The 26,433-nt window shown below is 44.3% G+C and overlaps 2 protein-coding genes across 2 annotated transcripts in view; one reads left to right on the top strand and one right to left on the bottom strand.

Moving 5' to 3' along the window:
• Window positions 1–26,433, bottom strand: part of LOC127934894 (uncharacterized) — a 276,354-nt gene that overhangs the window by 5,087 nt on the left and 244,834 nt on the right. The window lies entirely within an intron of this gene.
• LOC127934900 (uncharacterized) lies at window positions 1,938–2,970 on the top strand. The gene is made up of 4 exons (XM_052532454.1): window positions 1,938–2,074; window positions 2,163–2,377; window positions 2,517–2,676; window positions 2,759–2,970. The coding sequence occupies exons 1-4, from the start codon at window positions 2,002–2,004 to the stop codon at window positions 2,917–2,919; spliced, it is 609 nt and encodes a 202-aa protein (XP_052388414.1). The 5' UTR covers window positions 1,938–2,001; the 3' UTR covers window positions 2,920–2,970.

Here is a 26,433-nt window from a genome sequence, read left to right as displayed (position 1 = left end):
CACAACAGAATACCATAATTAATATGCAAGATCAAGTGCTATGGTATGAAATTGATAGACTAAATGATTCCATTGATGTTATCAGTGAAAGTAACTCAGAGCTAGCTTTGTCTCTGGAGAAAAAGCTGTCTGAGTGGGCAATAAAATTCAACATCTCCATGACCTCTCTCACTCATTTGCTTAAGATTTTGAAGGAACATTGACATTGATGTTCCAGCAGACGGACGAACACTATTGAAAACACCTCGTTCTGGCAGTTTGAGAATAACAGAAAAATCAGGTACATTTTAACTTTGAAAATGTCCATGCACTCATTTGGCAATATTATTCAGAAATTTCACTGAACTGTAAAATCTTGTTTTTGATAGGTGGCAAATACACATATTTTAGATTAAAGGAAGGTCTTACACATACTCTGTCTGACACTTCAAAATACGACCACTTTGAGATTTCTTTGAATATTGATGGCCTACCCATTTTCAAGTCCAAAAACCTCACAATGTGGCCACTTCAGTGTGCTGTCATCAACGTTGATGAAGTGAAAAACAGTCCTTTCGTTGTTGCTCTGTTTTCTGGAGCAAAGAAACCAAGTGATTTGGAGTTTTTGAGGGATTTTATGGAGGAGCTGCAAGAACTGATGGAAACAGGCTTTAAAGGGAAGAGAATTGTCCTCAAAAACATCATATGTGATGCACCAGCACGAGCCCTCATCAAAGGAATAGTTCAGTTTAATGGCCGCTATGGCTGTGACTTTTGTAATGAAAAGGGAGTTCATGAGAGCAAAATGCTTTTTTTGTATAAAGGAAATCTCAGAACCAATGAGTCATTTAGACAGAAGACAAATCCTGAACATCACCTAACAGATAGCATTCTTTTGAATCTGGACATTGATATGATCAGGCAGTTCCCAATAGATCCCATGCATTGTGTAGATCTAGGAGTGACTAAGTGAATGTTGATGCTGTGGAAAGAAGGACCTTTGGCCCATAGATTATCAGCTGGACATCTTAGCACCATTACTTATTTTCATTAAGCTGTCCGAAATCACATACCTCCTGAATTCAATAGGAAACCCAGGGGGTTAGATGAACTGAAGCACTGGAAAGCAACTGAATTCCGAACATTTTTGCTTTATACTGGACCAGTGATTTTGAAATATGTTCTCGATAAGGAGAAGTATATTCACTTCCTTTCACTTAGTATTGGAATGCGCATCTTGTACAGTGAAAACCTAATGGAGCATCGTGATTATGCAGATGAGCTGTTAACATATTTTGTTGAAAAAGGTAGCAGCCTGTATAGCATGAGTTTCATCTCATATAATGTGCATTGCTTGCTACATCTCACTGATGTTGCAAATTACAACAGATCATTACACTATTGTTCAGCGTACAAGTTTGAGAACAATATGGGTCAAATCAAGAGGTTTATCCGTGGTTCAAGTGATCCACTGATTCAAGTAGCTAACAGATTGGCAGAGAGGCAAGCAATATCAAGTTCTAAGAAATCAAATGTTACCTCTGGTACGCCAAAGACAAAAGAATGTTACAGAATGACCAATGATAGCTACTGCCTTATACATGGAGTTCAAGAAAATCTGATTTTTTGTGAGGTTTTTTGCAGAATGGAACCTTTGTACACTAAGCCATGTGACTCCAGAATAATTGGCATATTCAAAGGATTTCGGAATCACACTAAAATGTTACATACTGACACCACTCAACTGAGACATAAAGCAATCATGATACCTTTGTCATTGATTGATAAAGATGAATACAATGCGGTAGGGCTTATACCGCTCATGCATTCAGTTTGATTAGTTAGTTAAGTAAGTCAGTAAGGCAGGGTTTTTGCCTTTTTTATTGCATGATATCCTGATTTTGATCCAAAGACTATTAATAATGTGTGTGTGTGTGTGTGCGCGTGTGTGTGTGTGCGTGTGCGTATGTTTTTTTTTTTTTACATTGTACCAAATGTCCCCACAATTAAAGTGAACCACCTATGTATGTAATTTTGATAACAGGGAAGGAACCAAAGGAAACAAAATGCAAAGTCACCATGGAGAAATTGTTTGGTATGTGATATATCAATTAGACATTATTTATTTATACAGACATAAAACATCCTTTGCTATATAACAATCTAACTTTACAATTTTTCAGATCTGAATACTAAGATACTCCAACAAATTCAAATGCTGGAACAGAGACAAGCTGTCATCATGAATGACTTGGCCAAAGTTAAGTCTGTTCTCATGAAGCGGGCAGAAGAAGATGACCATGAGGAACTTTTTAAACAACAACAGTGCTCCAGCTTTGAAATGTTTGAAGCCTTCTGTCAGAGGCTTGAAGAAGACAAAAATTATCGAGAGCTTTATGTTAGTACTACTATATAAATTTTGCATTTATTTTTACAACAAAGCCACTGTTTTATTTTTTTGCAGCAGATACCATGTAAAAGAAATGTTGAAGCCTGGTATATTTTAATCATGACAATATTATGTATGTTTTTGTCAGGTACACTATCTCATCCATACTCACGGCAGCTCCAATATAGGTGAGATGGTGAGACAGGCTTTAAAAAGCATAGCGTCAGACAATGTTCTCTGTCTGTATAACAGAACGGGGAAAGATGGGAAGAAGGTGTTGCCACCTGTGCTCCTGACATGTTTGAAAAGTAAGTGTTTAAGTTTTGGTTTGTGCATCTGGATGCTGCTATAGAAATTGTAATGTTAACACCTTGCTCTTTGTGTTTTTAGAATGTGTCAGGTCTTTTCACAAACAAAATGAAATAGAGGTGAAGAAGCTAAAAGTAACCACCAGAACAACACCAGACGCGGAATGTATTCGCCAAGTAGAAATTTTTTTGTCCAACGCCAACACCAGGCTGAAAAGGAAACCAAATAAAGGAAAAATCTGACTTTTTGTTTGATTGTTTTGATTGATGGAAATAAAGAATGTGGGTGTAAAAGTTTGAGTTAAATGAATCATTTTACATATCAGTGAACTAACAGAATTATTGCATAGTGGTGTTATATGGTGATCTCACAGTATGAGCACACAGTGACCACAGTATGAGCACACAGTGACCAGAGTATGAGCACACGGTGAGTGCGCAGTGACATCACAGTGACCAGAGTGTGAGCACACAGTGATCACAGTATGAGCACACAGTGACCAGAGTATGAGCACACAGTGACCACAGTATGAGCACACAGTGATCACAGTATGAGCACACAGTGACCAGAGTATGAGCACACGGTGAGTGCGCAGTGACATCACAGTGACCAGAGTATGAGCACACAGTGATCACAGTATGAGCACACAGTGATCACAGTATGAGCACACAGTGACCAGAGTATGAGCACACAGTGATCACAGTATGAGCACACAGTGACCAGAGTATGAGCACACAGTGATCACAGTATGAGCACACAGTGACCAGAGTATGAGCACACAGTGATCACAGTATGAGCACACAGTGACCAGAGTATGAGCACACAGTGACCAGAGTATGAGCACACAGTGACCACAGTATGAGCACACAGTGATCATAGAATGAGCACACAGTGACCACAGTATGAGCACACAGTGATCACAGTATGAGCACACAGTGACCAGAGTATGAGCACACAGTGATCACAGTATGAGCACACAGTGACTACAGTATGAGCACACGGTGAGTGTGCAGTGACATCACAGTGACCAGAGTATGAGCACACAGTGACCAGAGTATGAGCACACAGTGATCACAGTATGAGCACACAGTGACCAGAGTATGAGCACACAGTGACCAGACTATGAGCACACAGTGATCACAGTATGAGCACACAGTGACCAGAGTATGAGCACACAGTGATCACAGTATGAGCACACAGTGATCACAGTATGAGCACACAGTGACCAGAATATGAGCACACAGTGACCACAGTATGAGCACACAGTGATCAGAGTATGAGCACACAGTGATCACAGTATGAGCACACAGTGACCAGAGTATGAGCACACAGTGATCACAGAATGAGCACACAGTGATCACAGTATGAGCACACAGTGACCAGAGTATGAGCACACAGTGATCACAGAATGAGCACACAGTGACCACAGTATGAGCACACAGTGATCACAGTATGAGCACACAGTGACCACAGTATGAGCACACAGTGATCACAGTATGAGCACACAGTGACCAGAGTATGAGCACACGGTGAGTGCGCAGTGACATCACAGTGACCAGAGTATGAGCACACAGTGATCACAGTATGAGCACACAGTGACCAGAGTATGAGCACACAGTGACCAGAGTATGAGCACACAGTGATCACAGTATGAGCACACAGTGATCACAGTATGAGCACACAGTGACCAGAATATGAGCACACAGTGACCACAGTATGAGCACACAGTGACCAGAGTATGAGCACACAGTGATCACAGTATGAGCACACAGTGATCAGAGTATGAGCACACAGTGATCACAGTATGAGCACACAGTGATCACAGTATGAGCACACAGTGACAAGAGTATGAGCACACAGTGATCACAGTATGAGCACACAGTGACCAGAGTATGAGCACACTGTGATCACAGTATGAGCACACAGTGACCAGAGTATGAGCACACTGTGATCACAGTATGAGCACACAGTGATCACAGTATGAGCACACAGTGATCACAGTATGAGCACACAGTGACCAGAGTATGAGCACACAGTGACCACAGTATGAGCACACAGTGATCACAGTATGAGCACACAGTGATCACAGTATGAGCACACAGTGACAAGAGTATGAGCACACAGTGATCACAGTATGAGCACACAGTGACCAGAGTATGAGCACACTGTGATCACAGTATGAGCACACAGTGATCACAGTATGAGCACACAGTGATCACAGTATGAGCACACAGTGATCACAGTATGAGCACACAGTGACCAGAGTATGAGCACACAGTGACCACAGTATGAGCACACAGTGACCAGAGTATGAGCACACTGTGATCACAGTATGAGCACACAGTGATCACAGTATGAGCACACAGTGATCACAGTATGAGCACACAGTGATCACAGTATGAGCACACAGTGACCAGAGTATGAGCACACAGTGACCACAGTATGAGCACACAGTGATCACAGTATGAGCACACAGTGACAAGAGTATGAGCACACAGTGATCACAGTATGAGCACACAGTGACCAGAGTATGAGCACACTGTGATCACAGTATGAGCACACAGTGACCACAGTATGAGCACACAGTGATCACAGTATGAGCACACAGTGAGTGTGTTGTGACCTCATATTTCCACCACAGTATGAGTGCACTGTGATTGTGCAGTGACCTCATGTTGTGAACAAAGTATGAGCACACAGTGAGAGCTCTGTGTGGTTACACTTTTAGTTCACTGTGACACTCACATTATCACCGCACCATGAGAATATTGTGAGCTCATAGTGACATCATTGTGAGATCAAATTGTTGACTGGGTTTATTTTATAAGTGCACAAAGTTGTTTTGTTATTATGTCTGTATCCAAAAAAAAGTAGACCCTTCGATTGATGTATTGCTCTTATCTATACGATTAAAACTGAGAGTGTAATTTGAGTTCTTTTCGGGGTTATCCGGAGAAAATGACTCAAAACGCATATATGCGTTAATTGACTTCAGAGGGTTAACATCCGAGCACAGAAAGCTCACAAATTTTGCCGAAATTTAGACACGACTCGACACACCTTCGACGAGACTTTAGGCCGCGGCCGAGATCCATTCGGCTAGAGAGTTAGTTCACTAGCGGCATCGCCGTATAACAGCAATCCGCCATATCAGCAATGGTGGCGAAACCCACGGCGTTCATGACATGCGCTGATTAAGGCTGCTTCCAGGACCTCAAAACCACTTGGTAGCGGCTCACGGGGATGGGGGTGGCGGGGGGATAGTTTATCCACCACGCGGGTAGCCACATAAATAGCAAATCTGCTGATTAACACGCTCGAGTGGGGGAGAGAGAGCAAGTGGAAAAACTCCAGTGCATCACTGTATTCATAGTTAAGCCACACATATCGCCCCTAACCAACACCTCGTCCGGGGCCTCGCCGACCGCAGAAGCGAAACGGTGGGGGTTAGACCCGAGGCGACTTTTAGAAATACACTCCAGAGCGCGGATTCTTTCTTTATTTTTTTTTACTGTAGCCATAGGCTATCACGGAGAGAACATGTAGAGAGGCTGCTAACGAAACTCTCATGAGTGCCTCCTCGTGATAAACACATTATACGGCTCTTACCTTTCGTTGACTCATCACGTCCACGAAGAGGAGTTACACACTGCTCGAAGAAAAAAACACTTGAGAATGCAAGATGGTTTCCATAGGGCACAGATGATTCAGATGATTCGCTTCCCTAAAGGAATGAAATCTCAGCGAAATAGTGCGCAGCACCCAGGTATACGATGCGTACGCATGCGTAGGGCGGTGCGGAGCGCTATTTGGCCAATAGGATTGGCGGGATGGTATTGGGCTTCAGACATTCGTCACACAGAGGGGTGTTCCTATAGCCGGTGACGTCACCGCAGCATCGAAGTGATCTATGAAAGGGAACTCGAGATTCAATTGCAAATGAAAATCCCTTTTTTATGAAACTCATAAAGTGTTAGAAAAATGTCTGGTCAGGAAAGTCTAGGTGTAGCTGGTCCTTGGCACACATGTACTACAATGGGCAGATCTCCGAAGGCAATCCAACTAGGAACACTTAGACAGATAAACATCCACTCCGAACTGAGTGACTGGAACCCAGGAAAAAAAGGCAGAACTGCAAGGAACACAGCATAAGCAAACAGAAAAATCAGACACTGAACGAACAAAGACAGAGACAAGATATAGCAGCGCTGATGAGCTGCAGCAGCAGCTGAGCATTCATCAGCACTCATGAGTTGCCTAGCAACACACATGACAGCAAGGACACACTGAAATCTCTCTGGATAAAGTCCATGATGTAGCCATCCCCCGGGGAGTACTCTCTCAAGCCCTTGGGGAGTTGAAGACCCTTACAAATATAGGCTAACGATAGGCTAAAGATATAGCCTCAATGATCCAACAAGACAGCTGTTGACAAGACAATGGCTTCCCCTTGTGAGGAGTAGACCATGATACAAACAACTGGTCATGAGTCCTAAAACCTGCTGTTACATTCACATTCATATGAAGTGCTCATACCAGACATAATGGATTCAATCTTTGCTCCCTGGAGAGAAGGGAGGTGGGTGAAAAGCTTCCAGTTTAGTAGATAGGCACCTATACGCTGAGGCAACTACCTTAGGCAAAAAAGCCGAGTTAGGGCGAGAGGAAACTTAGTGAGTCCTGCAGCGAACTGCAAACAAGACGGGATAGCAGACAAAGTAAGTCACTCACATGCTTGGCCATTGCAAAAGCAATGAACAGCACTGTCTTAAGAGAGAGAAACTTAAGACCAATTCCCTCCAATGCTTTAAAAGGGTGTTGAGAAAGGGCTTCCAGGACGATGGACAAATCCCATAAAGGAGCCATCTGTCTGAACACCAGACAGTAGATTTCTCCATGGAGGGCCCGGCAGCAGTTGATCTCATCCCCCCGATGCCTGGATTGCGAGCGTGGAGCTATCAGAATTAATCAGAATTCCCCGGGATAATAAATCTGCCCCTCTGTTTAAAATCCCTGGAACGTGAGTTGCTCTGAGGGATAAAAGCATTGAGACAGATGCAGCTGAAGGGAGCATGTGCCCCCCTGCCAATTGATGTAAGCAACCACTGTGAAATTGTCGGTCTTCACTTATAGATGCTGCCCTCTGATGGAGCTCTGAAATAGTTTCAGTGCCAACCACTCTGCTAGCAACTCTAGATAATTTCTGTGTTTGTGAATCAGCTGCAGAGGCAAAACACCGTTCACAGCTCTGCCCATCATAGTTGCTCACCAGCCCTTTAAGGGTGTGTCTGTCGCCATGGTGACTCCTGATGACATTGTCCTCAAGTGAATCCCTGCTCTGAGAATCTAAGGACTTTTCCAGTTCATGAGCAAGTAAGTAAGTAAGTCTCACAGGCCGGCTGAGATGCGGCCGAGAGCACACATGTAACTGCTCGATCCAGCACTGAAAATCCCTCATTTTCAGCAGTCCCAGATGTACTACCGCAATCATTAAAGCCACTAAACCCAGCATTCTCATATTCTGTTTATTGTGAAGGCTTCAAGCTGCTCTTTAACATGTTGATCCTGAACCCCAAGCTGCAGAGATGATTTTAAAATATCTCTGTGTCTTTAACTGCTTGCTCTCTCGACAATGAGCATATCAGATAATCAGTGTATGTAAGATGATATTCTTAAGTCCTCTTTCTTTAACAGGAACAGGGCAGCTTCTACACACATGGCAAAAACCCTCAGAGCTAAATCTACCATGAATTAAATAGTTTTAAACTCATAAGCTGTGCCTCTGTATGCAAATTTGAAGAATTTCCTGTGTGCTATCTTTGTGACAATAAGCGCCTGACAGATAGATTGTCACAAACCAATAATTCGGACAAATCAATCAACAGAGTGCTTTCTGTGTTAACATTCTGAATTATTATTTTTTTTTTTGTAGGTGCTTGTTTAACACATTAAGGTCCAGAATTGGATGAAAGGCTGTCTCCCCTTTCTTTGGAATGGGGTAGGGTTAGGTTTAGGGGTAGGTTCAGGGTTAGTACCTAGTTATTACATACTTGTTGCAATTACTATAATAAGTACATAGTATTTGTGGCATTAAGTGAATGTAATGTCTGTCCCTTGTTGTCAGTAGATTTTGTGTGGTCTTTGTGACAGTACTGTGTGTCTGTTTTCTTACCTGTTTTCTGCTGCTGTGCTCAGGACGTCTAGACGAGGAGTCTTATGTTGGCCGCATGCCCGAGATCCTCTGTCTCGTTTTTCCTTGTCCCGTTGGGCATTGCACCAGTGGTGGTCTCCACAGCCTGTGTCTGCTCTGGAGTTGTTACACTTGGGTTTTTGTTTGTGTGTGTGTCTTCACACATTGGATTATTTTTGGATTCACGGTTGTACCAAATAAACTGTTTCACTTATCCTCTGCGTTTGAGTCCTCTCTCTTCACGCCTGACATAAATCGTATAATATTTAGTCAAGTAAAACTAGGCTTAAAGTAAAACAATTCATATGACTAAAATATGACTAAAACTAAATGGAATTTTAAAAGACTATGAATAAGACTAAATAAAAATTTGCTGTCTAAATAAACATTGCCCACCACCATTGCTACTATAATTACTATGTCCTTCATTTATTCATTATACATCAATACTGGAAAATGGTTGATGTTGATGCTAGTTAAAATGTGGCACTCCTAGAGTTTGCAGTAACATTCCAACTGGAAATGTTGCAGAACCTCCTCTCCCAATCACTCTTTTAGCTCCACTTTACAAACTACCAAGCAGTCCCATACAGGGGACGATGACAAGGAGCCAGGACCAAGCTATCTTACATTCCCTGCTTCATCTTCTTCATTGGAGATCTTAGCTGTGTCACATGGCCAACATTTATGTCCAACGTCTGGGACCCTAGGACGTTCTTTACACAGAGGTTGAAACAGTTAGTATCGGTGCCCAGAATAAGCAGGGTTTGGTCTCGACCACACATTGATGATGATCACATAAACCAAATAGGGATAGTTGGGCTTGCTTAAGCCCCAAATGGCCAAAACTTTGATGGGTGGATTGGCATGTCAGCTAGATGTCATTCATACCAGGCTTCAAAAATGATTGTTACTGGCAAGGCACTGTCTAACAAGGCTTCAAATCGGTTCACTTTCAAGTGGACAATAGACGTTGGATCGACCCTTGTCTGGTTATGCTATTTTCTGCAAATTTTGGATGCCTGTCATTATTGAACAATAAGAAAAACAGGTTTTATCCATCCATTCTCTAAACCACTTTTTACTCTGTAGGGACATGAAAATGCTGGATTATTTGGGGAAGCACTCTGGATGGATGGCATGTCCATCAAAGGGCTCACACATTCACATGCACACCTACGTGCCTCCATGCATTGAATTTGTTGGTCCAGCACTAGATCAACACCCATCACCACAAATTGTTTAGATGGAAAGAAAAAAAGAAAAAGAAAAAAAAAATGCATGGCAAACTCATTTTAGATTTTTACTTACAAAAATTGTCTCAAGTGTATCAGAATGACCTTCAACAAAGAAACAAAAAAGCCACTAGAGAGAAATAATCACAGTAGACATTGCTTCACCTACTAAGAACTAGCCTACTTTATCCTATTGCATCTCTGGAAAAATATTTATCTGTAAAAATTCCTTGGTTTTCTACTGCAGTGGTTATGGGTACTGCCAGATCTGAATATTGTGCATGTTTTCCTGTATCTGAGTTCATGCAGCTCTTTGCAACTGAGTTGATGAGCTGAATCAGGTGTGTCAATAAGGGAGACACACAAAACGTGTAGTTCTGTGGGTCCCCAGGACTCGAGTTGAGAAATATCAACCAAAAATAACTGGCTGAGCAAAGGAAATGGTTTCATTACCCATTGGTAATCTAGGCCTATACATGGTGTTCGTTGTGAAGTCTTTTTCTCTGTGCAATGGTGCACAGCAGAGGCGGAATACATTACCAAGAGTCAAGTAGTCAGACATTTGAAAGTCATAAATTCTGATGTTAACACACTTGGAAAATGTGTAATAGAAATATCACAGATACAAACGGGGTACATGATGTTTTGTATATTGATTAAAATAAAATTAGCAATGGCCGGACGCATATCACATTGTTTATTACTCATCAGAGCAGATGAAACAGGAGATGCAAACTAAATAAAACTAACCAATCTACATAAACTGAAATCAACAGATTCAAGGAATATTTGATAAAGCCTGTGTGCATTATATGTTCACTCCAGCTGTAAAGAGATTTTCACAGAAGGATATTAACAAATGTCCTTGTAGGAGAGTGGGATTTAGTGACCCACTCAACATGTTATGGTCATGTTATGGTCCTTGATGAAAAAAAAAAAGTGTCATCACAGTTGCACGCTCACGCATTGGCAGTGTTGAAATTATACTGAATTCTGAACAACTGACTTTAGCTGATAAACTGACTGTTTGTTATTGTGCTCTTGCATCAGTGACCAACTATTTTCCTGTTTAACACTGTAAAGCTGCTTTGACACAATCAGTATTGTATAAAGCTCTTTATAAACAAAGGTGACTTGACTTGCCCTGACAACCACCCACACACAGGGAAAGCACTATCAGATGTGGTTTTGGGAAAACAATTCAATTTCTTTCCAACAATTCAACAATTCGTTGCTTTGATTTAAAATGCATTGTTTAAAACAAATTAACAAACTATATATATATATATATATATATATATATATATATATATATATATATATATATATATATATATAAAACATAGGATAATGACAATACTAATTTTATTTGACAGAAAACTATTGTTTTACAAAAAACTGCATGGTTTCTAGTTAACATACAGACAGCCTGTACATCAGAGGCTATTATACTGTAAAATATTATACTATATTATACTATATTATACTATAAAAATCCCAGCATCTCAAGTCATAGGCACAATAATTCCAGTATTTGTTTATTAATAAATAAATGCTTCAGCATGATTTCTGTTTTCTTTAACCATTGTTCTAAAATGAGAAGAAATATAAACAATAAAGAATAAACCTGTGTGTACAAACATTTGATTGTTTTGCATTTCTATGTATACTGTGCATGTGTTATTTTCTATTATTTCAGAATTTGCACATTATTCAGTGATGGAGCTAATGCTTTGACATGACACAGCTTACTTCTAACACTGGACCAAGTTGTGTCACTGCCTCATTTCTTTTTCTTTTTACATTTCTATAGCCCTGTGTTGTAGATCATTTCTTTTAAATTCAGTCGACAGCTAACATCCTGACATGTAGATATTGTTCTATGTTGTTCTATGAAAGTGTGGCTGTAATATGGTTGGTGCAGCCCAAAACCTGAGATGGAAGACTGAGTCAACATGGTCTCTTATTCCCAGATGCAGTGAGTTTGAAGACTGCAGAAACAGCTCGTTGAAGCAGAAATCAATCACATCCTCAGCAGTTCCTCAGAGGAGAGGTAACATGTTTTATCTGAGAACCACCTCTTCTTGCTCCCTCCATGTAAAAAAGTGACAGTCGCTACAGTGGATTGTGTTGAATATATAGAGGGTGTGTGATTACATTTCAATATAAACAAACTCATTGAAGCATTGTAATATACAATATCCTCTGAAAAAACTTGTGTGAACTGTGTGAATACATCATGGTAAAGAAAATCACAGTGATACCATATAACCAAAGGCATTGCAAAAATGGACAAGGGAAGTGAATCTGAGAAAAATAGTTTTTATTTTTATTTGTATTTTTCAAATGACACTTGCTTTGATATTGAATGCAGGACATTCAAAGTAAGTGTGATTCATGGGCATCGCTAGGCCATTTTTTGCAGGTGCTTTCCGTTGGTTGCCAGGGCGACGCTGATTCCTCTGGGAGTGCTCGTCACCCCCCCCCCCCCCCCCCCAAGCGTCGTTCTGGTTCTGTGAAGACATGTAGAGAGTAGGGGTGAAGTTAGGAGAGGGCGGGGAATGACCCCTGACAGACCTGCGTAAGCTGTCCAGATCCGGGAGAGGCCATCGGTGTTCGCGTTGTCGGCCCCGGCTCGATGGCGAACTTCAAAGTGGAAGTCCTGGAGCACTAGGAACCAGCGAGCCACCCTGGCGTTGGTGTCCTTGGTGTGGGCCATCCATTGTAGGAGCGCGTGGTCGGTTACCACGGTGAACTTGCAGCCCAGGAGGTAGTACCGGAGCTCCAGGACTGCCCACCTGAAGCCAGGGCTTCCCTCTCCATGGCGGCGTACTTCCTCTTGGCTGGGGACAGCTTCCTGCTGATGTAAATGATCGGATGCTCCTCACCTTCTTGAATTTGGGAGAGGACCACTCCCAGTCCTGTGTCAGAGGCATCCGTCTGCAGCAGGAAGGCGCAGCTAAAGTTCGGGGTGCGGAGTACGGGCGAGGACGTGAGCACCGCTTTAACCTGGGTGAAAGCCTCTTCCGCTGACAGGGTCCAACATACTTTCTCCGGCTGCCCCTTCCTGGTCAGGTCTGTCAGGGGGGCGGCTAAAGAAGAGAAGTTGGGGATAAAACATTGGTAATAACACACCAACCCCAAGAAGGCTTGTACCTGGGTCTTTGTCCGGGGTCTTGGGGCGGCGTGGATGGCCTCGACTTTCTTGTCCTGCAGCCGGATGAGTCCTCGGCCGACTTGGAAGCCCAGGTACTTGGCCTCAGAGAGGGCTAGGTGGCATTTTCGGGGGTTGGCGGTAAGCCCAGCACGCTCGAGCTTCGAGAGCACCCTCCGCAGATGATCCAGATGTTCGCCCCATGCCTCGGAGTGGACCACGATATCATCCACGTAAGCGGCCACGTAGGCCTGGTAGGGCCGCAGGAGGATGTCCATCATCCACTGGAACGTTGTGGGGGCCCCGTGTAGGCCGAAGGGAAGGGTCAGGTACTGCCAATGGCCACTGGGGGTGGAGAAGGCAGTCTTCGGCTTGGCAGCCTCGGAGAGCGGGACAACTAGAGCCCCAGATACAGATCCCCTGTAAATACCTTTTCTCAGAGGACCACCAGGACAAGACCACAGGAAACAGATGATTCTTCTGCACAATCTGACTTTGCTGCAGCCTGGAATTGAACTACTGGTTTCGTCTGGTCAGAGGAGAACTGACCCCAACTGAGCCTGGTTTCTCCCAAGGTTTTTTTTCTCCATTCTGTCACCGATGGAGTTTCGGTTCCTTGCCGCTGTCGCCTCTGGCTTGCTTAGTTGGGGTCACTTCATCTACAGCGATATCATTGACTTGATTGCAAATAAATGCACAGACACTATTTAAACTGAACAGAGATGACATAATTGAATTCAATGATGAACTGCCTTTAACTATCATTTTGCATTATTGAGACACTGTTTTCCAAATGAATGTTGTTCAGTGCTTTGACACAATGTATTTTGTTTCAAGCGCTACATAAATAAAGATGATTGATTGATTGATTTGCCGGACGTGTTCAATAATGGTACGATGAGGGGCTGGCTGTTGCTCCCACGCTTCCTGGGCCACGTCCAAGAGGCCCCGAGGTTGACGGCTGAACAGGAGCTCGAAGGGGGTGAAGCCAGTTGAGGTCTGAGAAACTTCGCGGATCCCAAAGAGCATGTAGGGGATCATGAGGTCCCAATCCCGCTTGTCCTCCGCCGGTACGCATCTGAGCATTTGCTTGAGGGTCTGGTTAATCTCTCTATGAGCCCATCGGTTTGGGGGGTGATAGACGGTGGTCCTCAACTGCTTCACCTGCAGCAGCTGGCAGAGGTCCCCCATTAGCCGGGACATCAAGGGGGTTCCCTGGTCAGTCAGGATCTCCGAGGGGAGGCCGACTCGGGTGGCCAGCAGAAACAGCACCTGGGCGATGGACTTCGCGGTGGCCTTTCACAGGGGGACTGCTTCTGGGTACCGGGTGGCATAGTCGATGATGACAAGGATGTGCTCATGACCTTGGGCAGACTTCGGCAACGGCCCCACTATGTCCATTCCAATCCGCTCGAAGGGCACCTCGATGATAGGCAGCGGGATGAGCGGGCTGGGGGGAGGAGTCCTGGGCGACATGGCCTGACAGGTTGGGCAGGCTTGGCAGAATCGCTTTACTTCGGCCTCCAGGCCCGGCCAGTGGCCGACTAGTAACTTTTTTTCCTCCCCCCTCCGCTGGGCGACACAATACAGCAGGCTATTCTCTACAACAAAGTGTGGGAGAGGGTGGGGCCGGGGGAGGACGTCCTCTCCATCTACGACTCACACCTGACTCCAGCAGTGCTTGAGTCGGTCGTCCTCCTGCTGTTCCTTGGCAAAAGAGCCCCCTCCAGCGGCCTGTTGGTACACATCATAGAACAGATTAGTAGATTGGGTGGGGGCCTCACCTTCTCTCCCACTGTCGGAGACGAGCAGGGCCGGTCAGCGGCGGGGTCCAGGTGTGCCGCCTTGATCTTCGACGGTTCCCCTTGGGGCTGGCAGGCTGAGTAGAGGCGGAAAGCAGCTTCTCGAAGCCGGGCCAATCCCTTCCAAGCAGTACGACCACCAGCAGGTCCTTCCCCAGTCCTACCTCCACCGACCAGGTGCCTTGGGAAGACGAAATGACCATCTCACGGGCAGGTACTTGGCGAGTGTCTCAGTGCACACATGTAATCGGTAGGAGGTTTCTCCGGCCGCTTCGAGGGGTGCACAGCCGCGACTGGATGAGAGTGACTGCACTGCCTGAGTCCAACAGGGCCCGGAACCATCTTCCATCCACCTTCACGTCTGCTACGGGGGCTCCCACTGGCACTCGCTGGTGGACGATGCAGTCTGCCAGCCAGGCTCGCGGAAGCGATGGTGGATCTGCGCTTGGCATTGGCTCATCTCGCGGTGGGGGAACAGTCGGCCTGCTGACTGGTCGCGCGGTGCCTTCGAGGGGGCGTCGCTCCTGGACCAATCATCCCGGGGAATGGCGGCAACCAGTCCCCTGCCCCGCTGTGATGGACAGCATCCGCCAGCTCGATCTCCTCCACTAGTTCCCGGACGTCACTTGGGTTCCTCATGCCGACGGCCTATCGGTGGGCGCGAGTACGGTGCGCAGGAGGCGATCGACCACCACTCGTTCCGCTACCTGTGTTGGGGTGGGGTCTCCTTCCAACAACCAGTGCGTGGCGATGCGGCTGAGTTCGGCCGCCTGGGCACGGGCTGGCACCCGGGGCTTGTATTCCTTACTCTTAACTTCGGCATAACTGTCGGCAGTCATCAAGGGGAGTGAGAATCAGAATCAGAATCAGAATCAGAATGAGCTTTATTGCCAGGTATGTTTACACATACGAGGAATTTGTTTTCGTGACAGAAGCTCCGCAGTACAACAGAATGACAGCGACAGAACATAAACACATAATAAAAGAATAAAAAATACAAATAAGTAGATAGTGAATGACAATATACAAATGACAATTGTAGGCAGGTATATTACAAAATGAAGTTATGTATTTACATATATATTGTGTGCAAAATTTAAGTGTATGCTAAGTATGTGTGTTAGATAAATAAAGTGTGTGTGTATATAAATATAAAGTGTAGTGTGTTCGCCGTTATTATCAGCTGTTCATAAGATGGATTGCCTGAGGGAAGAAACTGGTCCTGTGTCTGGTCGTTCTAGTGCTCAGTGCTCTGTAGCGTCGACCAGATGGCAACAGTTCAAAGAGGGAGTGTGCAGGATGTGAGGGGTCCAGAGTGATTTTGACAGACCTTTTTCTCACTCTGGATAAGTAGAGTTCTTGAATAGAAGGGAGAGTTGAACCGATGATTCGCTCAGCAGTCCGGACTACTCTCTGTAGTCTTCTGAGGTCAGATTTAGAAGCTGAGCTGAACCAGACAGTTACTGAAGTGCAGAGGATGGATTCAATGATGGTGGAGTAGAACTGTTTCAGCAGCTCCTGTGGCAGATTAAACTTCCTCAGCTGGCGAAGGAAGTACAACCTCTGCTGGGCCTTTTTCACAATGGAGTCAATGTGAATGTCCCACTTCAGGTCCTGAGAGATGGTGGTTCCCAGGAACCTGAATGACTCCACTGCAGTCACAGTGCTGTTCATGATGGTGAGTGGGGGGAGTGCAGGGGGGTCTCTCCTGAAGTCCACGATCATCTCCACTGTTTTGAGCGTGTTAAGCTCCAGGTTGTTGAGACTGCACCAGACAGCCAGCTCTTTTACCTCCTGTCTGTAAGCAGACTCGTCACCGTCCTGAATGAGGCCGATGAGTGTGGTGTCGTCTGCAAACTTCAGGAGCTTGACAGAGGGGTCCTTAGATGTGCAATCGTTGGTGTACAGGGAGAAGAGCAGTGGGGAGAGAACGCAGCCCTGGGGAGCTCCGGTGCTGATTGTACGGGTGCTGGATGTGTATTTTCCCAACCTCACTAGCTGCTGCCTGTCTGTCAGGAAGCTGTTGATCCACTGACAGACTGAGGTGGGCACGGAGAGCTGATTTAGTTTGGGCAGGAGGAGGTTTGGGATGATCGTGTTGAAGGCCGAGCTGAAGTCCACAAACAGGATCCCCACATAAGTCCCCGGTCTGTCTAGGTGTTGCAGAACATAATGCAGTCCAATGTTTACTGCATCGTCCACAGACCTGTTTGCTCTGTAGGCAAACTGAAGAGGATCCAGCAAGTGTCCAGTGATGTCCTTCAGGTGGGCCAGCACCAGTTTTTCAAATGACTTCATGACTACAGACGTTAGAGCCACAGGCCTGTAGTCATTTAGTCCTGTAATTTTGGGTTTCTTAGGGATGGGGATGATGGTGGAACGTTTGAGGCATGAAGGGACTTCGCACAGCTCCAGCGATCTGTTGAAGATCTGTGTGAAGATGGGGGCCAGCTGGTCAGCACAGGATTTCAGACAGGCTGGTGTAACACAATCTGGGCCTGGTGCTTTTTTCCTTTTCTGCTTCCGGAAGACCTGGCGCACCGCATCCTCGCTGATCTGAATTGCAGGTGTGGGGGAGAGGGGGTATGCAGGAGGTGTGAATGGTGAGAGTGCTTGATTGGAGAGGTGTTCAGGATGGGTTGCAGGAGCTGTTAATGGTGTGAACGGTAGTTTGGAGAGGCATTCAGGGCTGGTTGCAGGAGTTGTGAAGGGTGTGAATGGTTTTGTGGGGAGGCGTTCAGGGCAGGTGATGGGTGTTCTTTCAAACCTGCAGTAAAACTCGTTCAGATCGTCTGCCAGTCGTTGATTCTCTACAGTGCTGGGGGGTGGTGTCTTGTAATTGGTGATCTTCTTTAGACTTTTCCACACTGATGCGGAGTCGTTGGAAGTGAACTGAGTCCTTATTTTTTCAGAATAATTCCTCTTTGCCACTTTGATCTCCTTTTCCAATGTGTATTTAGCCTGTTTATACAAGACATTGTCCCCCTTCACGTAAGCATCTTCTTTGGCCTGACGGAGCTGTCTGAGTTTTGCAGTGAACCACGGTTTGTCATTATTGTAAGTTAGTTGAGTCTTTGTAGGAATACACATATCCTCACAGAAACTGATATATGATGTTACGGTCTCTGTGAGTTCATCCAGATCGGTGGCAGCAGCTTCAAAAACACTCCAATCAGTGAGGTCAAAACAAGATTGTAAATCCTGCTCTGCTTCATTAGTCCATCTTTTTACAGTCCTTGATACAGGTTTAGCTGATTTTAGTTTCTGCCTGTAGGACGGTATTAGATGAACCAGAAGGTGATCAGAACGTCCCAAAGCTGCTCGTGGAACAGAATGAAATGCATCCTTTATTGTGGTGTAACAGTGATCCAATATATTACTGTCTCTTGTGGGACAAGTAACATGCTGTCTGTATTTTGGCAGTTCACGGGACAGATTGGCTTTATTAAAGTCCCCGAGAATGATTAAAACAGAGTCCGGGTGTTGTTGTTCTGTCTCTGTGATCTGATCAGCGAGTTTCTGTAAAGCTGAGCTCACATGCGCTTGAGGATGGATGTAAACACTGACCAGAATGAACGAGTGAAACTCCCGCGGCGAATAGAACGGCTTGCAGTTAATGAAGAGTGTTTCGAGATTTGAGCAGCACGTCTTCTTTAACACAGTTACATCTGTACACCACCGTTCATTGATGTAAAAGCATGTCCCACCGCCGCGCGATTTCCCCGTTGATTCTGTGTCACGATCCGCTCTAAACAGCTGAAAGCCCGGCAGATGGAGCGCGCTGTCCGGTATGGTGTCATTCAGCCAGGTTTCCGTGAAACACAGAGCAGCAGAGTGTGTGAAATCCTTATTTATCCGAGAAAGCAGAAGGAGTTCGTCCGTTTTGTTGGGTAGAGAGCGGAGATTTGCCAGATGGATGCTAGGCAACGGCGTTCGAAATCCGCGCTTCCTGAGTCTGACGAGCGCTCCCGCTCGCTTCCCCCGTCTGCGCGTCCTGAAGCGCTTGATCAGCGCCGCCGCTCCTCCGATAACAACGTTCAGTAAAACGTCTGAATAATTGAAATCCGGTAAAATATCCTGTGGTGTGTTCTGCCGAATGTTCAGCAGTTCTTCCCTGGTGAAACTGATGGCAGGAATATAACTAAAGACAGTACAAACTAACAAAAATACAAAAACATATGCGGAGCTCGTCACGGAGGCAGCCATCCTGTATCGGCGCCAGCGATGTAAGCCCTCTGTGCTTCACCGGTGAGGAGGGGTGCCAGCACACGTGCCCACTCATCTTCGGGCCATCCCTCACGGTGGGCGGTGTTTTCGAAGACTTGAAGGAAGGCCTCGACATCGTCATCGGCGTTCATCTTGGGTAACAGGCTGGTGGCTTGTGCCCGAGTCTCAGGTAGCTGAACGCTATTTGCTGCTGGTGGATGCTTACTTCAGCGAGGCGTTGGAAGACATCCTCCACCACGGGGACGCGTGTGCCGCCTTCCGTGGTGCTGGTGACACAAACAGGGAAAGAGAGAAAAAAATTAGGAGTTGGGGCAGTGATCTTGTCGGTGATTCTTCACTGTTCTGCCCGCATTCTCCACCACTGTCACGGGGTGAAGAATCACTCGACAAGGGGTATGTGAAATCAAAAACCCCGAAGGGTGGTTTTATTGAATAGTGTGGGGTGCCTGGTGAAGTGTGCTGCTCCGCTTTCTGGTGGCCGGTGCTTCCCGTGTGTTCTCTGTGCTCTTTGGTGCCAGTTAAGGTGAAAGTGGGTGTCCAGACGTGCTCCAAAGTGAGTGGGCTGTCGGTCACTCGCTGCTTTCTGTGAAGAGATGAGACAGGGATTAGACCAGAGTTGCATTCAGTTCAAGACCGTCGTGTGAGTGCAGCGTGTGCTGCTTAAGAGCGTGTCGGCTCATGGGGAGCAGCTGTGACCGATCAGCCGGTGACGAGGACGTGCAGGTGATCTCCGTTGGTTTGCCAGGGCGACGCTGATTCCTCTGGGAGCGCTCGTCACAATATATATATGAAAATACTGGAATTGCCTCTGGTGTGATTTAAATGTCTAAAAGGCTACGGCTTACAAAAGATCTTGTTAATGTCTCTGGAGTTTCAGTAGAATGAGAAACAAAGAGCAGAGAAAAGGTCATGCTGTAACCAGGGCAGAATCTGAAATGGCTCTCTATACCCTCATTCACTAATACACTAATGCAGTTCACTCGAATTAATGAATTAAAAGCTAAATTATACTGTAGCACTGCTCTAAATTCCTAATTCAAAAAATCTGTTAAAGAAATATAAAACTATTCGTAAGTGTGCATTGTTAGATAAATAGTTTTGAAACAAACATGTTTGTTTCTTGAACAGACCATTAATAAAATGTAATTTCCATACCTTTGATATTAAAGTCTGATATTCCAATTCATTTATTATATCACAAATTTAAAAAAACAAACACACAACAAAATAAATAAACAATCCATTCAAGTCAATCAAGCACACATAGTAGTTGACTTGAGAGTATAAATACAAACCTGATCCCAAAAAGGTTAGGACACTGTACAAATTGTGATTAAAAACAGAATGCAATGATGTGGAAGTTTCCAATTTCAATATTTTATTCAGAAATCAACATTTATGAATCAAATGTTTAAACTAAGAAAATGTATCATTTTAAGGGAAAAATCAGTTGATTTTAAATTTCATGGCATCAACAGATCTCAAAAAAGTTGGGACAAGGCCATGTGTGGCATCCCCTCTTCTTTTTATAACAGTCTGGGGACTGAGGAGACAAGATTCTCAAGTTTAGGAATAAGAATGTTATCCCATTCTTGTCTAATACAGGCTTCTAGTTGCTCAACTGTCTTGGGTCTTCTTTGTCACATCTTCCTCTTTATGATGCACTAAATGTTTTTTTATGGGTGAAAGATCTGGACTGCAGGCTGGTCATTTCATTATCCGGATCCTTCTTCTACACAGCCATGATGTTGTAATTGATACAGTATGTGGTCTGGCATTGTCATGTTGGAAAATGCAAGGTCTTCCCTGAAAGAGACGACGTCTGGAAGGGAGCATATGTTGTTCTAGAACTTGGTGTCAGGGTTTGGGGCTAATCACCTGCCTTTTGGGGTTGTGAGTGTGTGTTTGGATGGTTTGACAGCTCTCTGTGTCCACCTGTTTGATTTGAGTTTTCCCCGACCTCCTTGTTTCTCCGTTGTTAACCTTAATTGTTTGCCACCTGTTCTCAATGCTCTTCTAATTTCTTCCCTTTATAATTCCCTGTGTTTTCTGTCCATTGCCAGACTGTTGTAACTCTTACGAATAGCTCGAGCTGGTCTGTGTACTCACCTTGTCTTGTCTTGTCTTGTCTTCAGGCTCCAGTGTCTTTTGCTGTTTTGCTCTGATTCTTATTCTCATGAATGCAGTACTCCAAGAAGAAGATTCCAGCTCTCATGTCTCTGGTATTCGGCTGTCAAACGAGCTAAACTGTGGAACGATACTCATCTGCCTTGTCTTATCTGCTTTCAATAAAGCTCAGTGTAACCCGCAACTGAATCCAGCCCATTTCTCCTGACAGAACAGTCTGGCCAATTATGGATTCAACGGAATCTGATCCACTTCGCTTGGCTCTCATACAGCAGGGAGTTTGATTGGGTTAGCATTCCATCCAGCTCAACACCACTGCGCAGGATGTGGACGCTCTTAGTGCCCGAGTCTTCAAACTCCTGACACGGTTGGATAGTCTTCAGCAAGAGGTGAAGAGCCACACTGATGTTGTCAAGTGTCCAGAGATCACTCCTGTCATGTCCACAGATGTTGTCAAGTGCCCAGAGGTCACTCCTGTCATGTCCAGAAGGTGTTTTCAAGTGTCCAGAGATCCCCCCTGTCATGTCCACAGATGTTGTCAAGTCTCCAGAAGATGTTGTCAAGTGCCCAGAGATCCCTCCTGTCATGTCCACAATGATGTCGAGTGTCCAGAGATCCCCCTGCCATGTCCACAGATGTTGTCAAGTGTCCAGAAGATGTTGTCAAGTGTCCAGAGATCCCTCCTGTCCTTTCCACAGATGTTGTCAAGTGTCTAGAAGATGTTGTCAAGTGCCCAGAGATCCCTCCTGTCATGTCCACAATTATGTCGAGTGTCCAGAGATCCCCCTGTCATGTCCACAGATGTTGTCAAGTGTCCAGAGGTCACTCCTGTCATATCCAGAAGGTGTTGTCAAGTGTCCAGAGATCCCTCCTGTCGTTTCCACAGATGTTGTCAAGTGTCTAGAAGATGTTGTCAAGTGCCCAAAGATCCCTCCTGTCTTGTCCAGAAGATGTTGTCAAGTGTCCAGAGGTCACTCCTGTCATATCCAGAAGGTGTTGTTCAAGTGTCCAGAGGTCACTCCTGTCATATCCAGAAGGTGTTGTCAAGTGTCCAGAGATCCCTCCTGTCATGTCCACAGATGTTGTCAAGTGTTAAAGATTGTTTCTGTTTGTCTTGTCAAACTCACAGAGGTAGGCCCCTTCCTGGAGCGTCATGTGACGCTCCTGGGAGAGGGGGTACTGTCAGGGTTTAGGACTAATTACCTGCCTTTTGGGGTTGTGAGTGTGTGTTTGGATGGTTTGACAGCTATCTTGTGTCCACCTGTTTGATTTGAGTTTTCCCCGCCCTCCTTGTTTCTCCGTTGTTAACCTTTATTGTTTGCCACCTGTTCTCAATGCTCTTCTAATTTCTTCCCTTTTTAAATCCCTGTGTTTCTCTGTCCCATTGCCAGACTGTTGTAACTCTTCCGAATAGCCCGGGCTGGTCTGTGTACTCACCTTGCCTTGTCTTCATGCTCCAGTGTCTTTTGCTGTTTTGCTCTGATTCTTGTTCTCAGGAATGCAGTACTCCTAGAAGATTCCAGCGCTCATGTCTCTACTATTCGGCTGTCGAACGAGCTAAACTGTGGAACGATACTCATCTGCCATGTTTTATCCATGTTCAATAAAGTTCAGTGTAACCCGCAACTGAATCCAGCTCTTTCTCTCCTGACACTTGGATATACCTTTCAGCATTGATGGTGACTTTCTAGATGTGTAAGCTGCCCATGCTACACGCACTCATGCAACCCCATACCATCAGAGATGCAGGCTTCTGAACTGAGCACTGATAACAACTTGGGTTGTCCTTGTCCTCTTTAGTCCGGATGACATGGTGTCCCAGTTTTCCAAAAATAACTTCAAATTTGTATTTTTACTCACAATTTGTACAGTGTCCCAACTTTTTTTATACATGGCCCATTCCTTGGACATTCCAAGTAATGAGTTTAAGTGAACCAACCATGGAAAACACAACAGAACACAAGTATATGATAAGTAGAATACAAGGAAAGAGAAAATAAAAAAATAAGGATTTTTTGCAATATAAGATGGCAAAGAATTGACCTAATTGAATAAACATATGAAACATCGTAAACCAGATTACAGCACTTACTCACCACTATTCTGTCCCCAAATGACAGAATAAAACCACCACTAATTAAGTCTCAGAGCATAGTAGACAAACTAGTCCTTACTCAGCTGAGAGACCACAATAACAGCTCAGTTGCCAGAGACATCAACCAAACTGCTCCGGGTGTGTGTTCACGGTTTGTGTGTGTTCACTGCTGTGTTTGTGCACCTTGGATGGGTTAAATGCAGAGCACAAATTCTGAGTAAGGGTCACCATACTTGGCTGAATGTCACGTCACTGTCACTTTCAAACCTTGGGTTAAATAATAAACTTAAATGTGATTCCCCTTGAGAGAAAAAAAGTATAATAATAATTTATATATATCTGGAGCTGTCTTTAAAGCTAATCAAACATCATGTATCAAAATCTTTAAAGCAAGTAAAGGTAAGATAAGTTAAAATAAAAACATTGATAAAATAAGTAAATAAATAAAGTTAAAGTAAATAAGTAGTAAGTAAATTAATAAGTTAAATTCCAGGCTGCAGCAAAGTCAGATTGTGCAGAAGAATCATCTGTTTCCTGTGGTCTTGTCCTGGTGCTCCTCTGAGACAAGGTCTTTACAGGGGATCTGTATCTGGGGCTCTAGTTGTCCTGGTCTCCGCTGTCTTTCAGGGATGTAGAGGTCCTTTCTAGGTGCTGATCCACCATCTGGTCTGGATACGTACTGGATCTGGTTGACTGCAGTGACCCTCTGATGGATATGGTGGCTACGGTGACCTCGGATTAAGATAGAAACAGACTAATATTAGCGTAGATGCCATTCTTCTAATGATGTAGCAAGTACATCAGGTGTTATAGGAAGTGTTCCCGGTTCCGGTTTACCTAATTAATGTAGCATAAAAATCATTTAATGGATTTGGATATTAGAAGCATATTAGTATGTTATGTGTAAGACAGGTTACAGAGATGGGTCTTTAATATAGAATTAAACTGCAAGACTGTGTCTGCCTCCTGAACAATGTTAGGTAGGTTATTCCAGAGTTTAGGCACTAAATATGAGGACCTGCCAACCGCAGTTGATTTTTATATTCTAGGTATTATCAAACCAGCATTCTAGGTTATTACATGCAGAGTTTTTAGATTTTAGCAGTTAGATATTGGTCATCATTCAGTTTTTTATATCGACTATGCATTTTGTTAGTTTTTCAAATTGGTGTTTTTCGCCGGGCCACAAAAAATATAGAGCTGAGTATCATTAGCATAACAGTGAGCACTGATAACACCATGTTTCCTGATGATATCTCTCAAGGGTAACATGTGAAGCGGTCCTAGTACTGATCCTTGAGGTACTCCATACTGCACTTGTGATCGATATGATACCTCTTCATTCACTGCTACGAATTGATGGCAGTCATAGGCAGTGTTGTGGGTAACGCGTTACAAAGTAACGCGTTAGAGTACTCTAATTACTTTTTTCCTAAAATTTGTAACTTAACGCGTTAGTTTCGTGCGTAAGTAATCAGTAACTTCGTTATTTTTTTAAAAAAAGTAATCCGTTATTTTAAGGAAAGGAAAATCCCGACTGCAGCCTGCTTTTTGTCAGACAGTAGTCCTAGGTCTACTGTGCCACCTGCGGATGTATCAGCGGAGCCGAAGCTCTGTGATCGTAAAGGCAATGGCTGTGATGCGTCTGTGCCCTGCGCCTGACCCTGTGTGTGTGTGGGTTTTTTTTTTTTTTTCGAACTCCCGGCAAGATAGCAGAGAGGACAGCGTTTGGTTTATGGAAGTACGCACATTATTTTCAATTTGTCAACGAAAAAGAAAAGAACATAACGGTAAAATGCACAATCTGCTTTGGTGAAAAGCTTCTGTCGACCGCCAAAAATTCTACCTCAAATTTAACGCTACGTTTTAATCACTACTTTGAAGAGTAAATGTAAGAGGACTGTGTTAAAGCGAATTTAGGCTTGTGACTGTGAGTGACACTTTAATAATAATTAGTTCGACTATTAAGCGATTTGTCATTTGCCTGTGTGGCAGTGAAGGATTTAATTCGGTTTGTTATCATTTTTGTTTGACAGGCAGCTGTTAATTTCTGTTAGATCATTGGCTGGCTGGTTGTTCATCATTTCTAAATGGATTTAAATCTGCAAGCCTGTTTAAGGTTGTGTTTACAAGTAAGCATACTTATACTTTGATAACTGCATTATTTAAAGTTAAAGAAAAATCAGGAGTTATCTTGTGGTGCTCATAATATACAGTAGCCTAGGCTACCCGGGCTGGGTAAAGTTAGGTGCGAATTTTGATTAATAATATGTTCTGTGATAATAAATAAATAAAACGCCATGTGGAATAGCCTATTGTTGACTGTCTTTCCTGTTATTGTTATCCTGCAGTGTTAATTTAGTCGGATGACTGACGTTATTCATTGTCGGGAGTCACGACCTCTAGGTGCATTTAAAGGGGCCGGGGGCTGTGTCTGTCATGTGTGAGCCGCTGCAGATGGCTTTTAATTTTTGGTAACGCATGAGTACTCTAACGCGTTACTTTTATGAATAGGTAACGCTGTATCATAACTGATTACTTTTAATTGATAGTAACGTTGTAACCTAACTAACTACTTTCCAAAGTAACTATACCCAACACTGGTCATAGGTATGATGTAATGCACTTCCATCAATGCCAACAGGATATACCCTAGGAAGGGGACCGACAGTGCATGGAATACGCACTTCTCCGCCTTGACAAAAAGCCCATTCTCTAATAACCTCTGGAGCACTCGTCTGACGTGTTGAACATGTTCCTGGAGAGATGAAGAAAAAATCAGTATGTCATCCAGATAAACATATAAAAACTGATCTACCATATCTCTCAACACGTCATTCACGAGTGCTTGAAAAACCCCGGGCGAGTTGGAGAGCCTGAATGGCATCACCAAATATTCAAAGTGCCCTCTAGGGGTATTAAAGGC

The sequence above is a fragment of the Carassius gibelio genome, chromosome A19, assembly GCF_023724105.1.
Source record: "Carassius gibelio isolate Cgi1373 ecotype wild population from Czech Republic chromosome A19, carGib1.2-hapl.c, whole genome shotgun sequence".
In the NCBI taxonomy this organism is placed as follows: domain Eukaryota; kingdom Metazoa; phylum Chordata; class Actinopteri; order Cypriniformes; family Cyprinidae; genus Carassius; species Carassius gibelio.
Note: the sequence above shows the minus strand (reverse complement) of the source record. Positions and strands in the feature narration are given on the sequence as shown.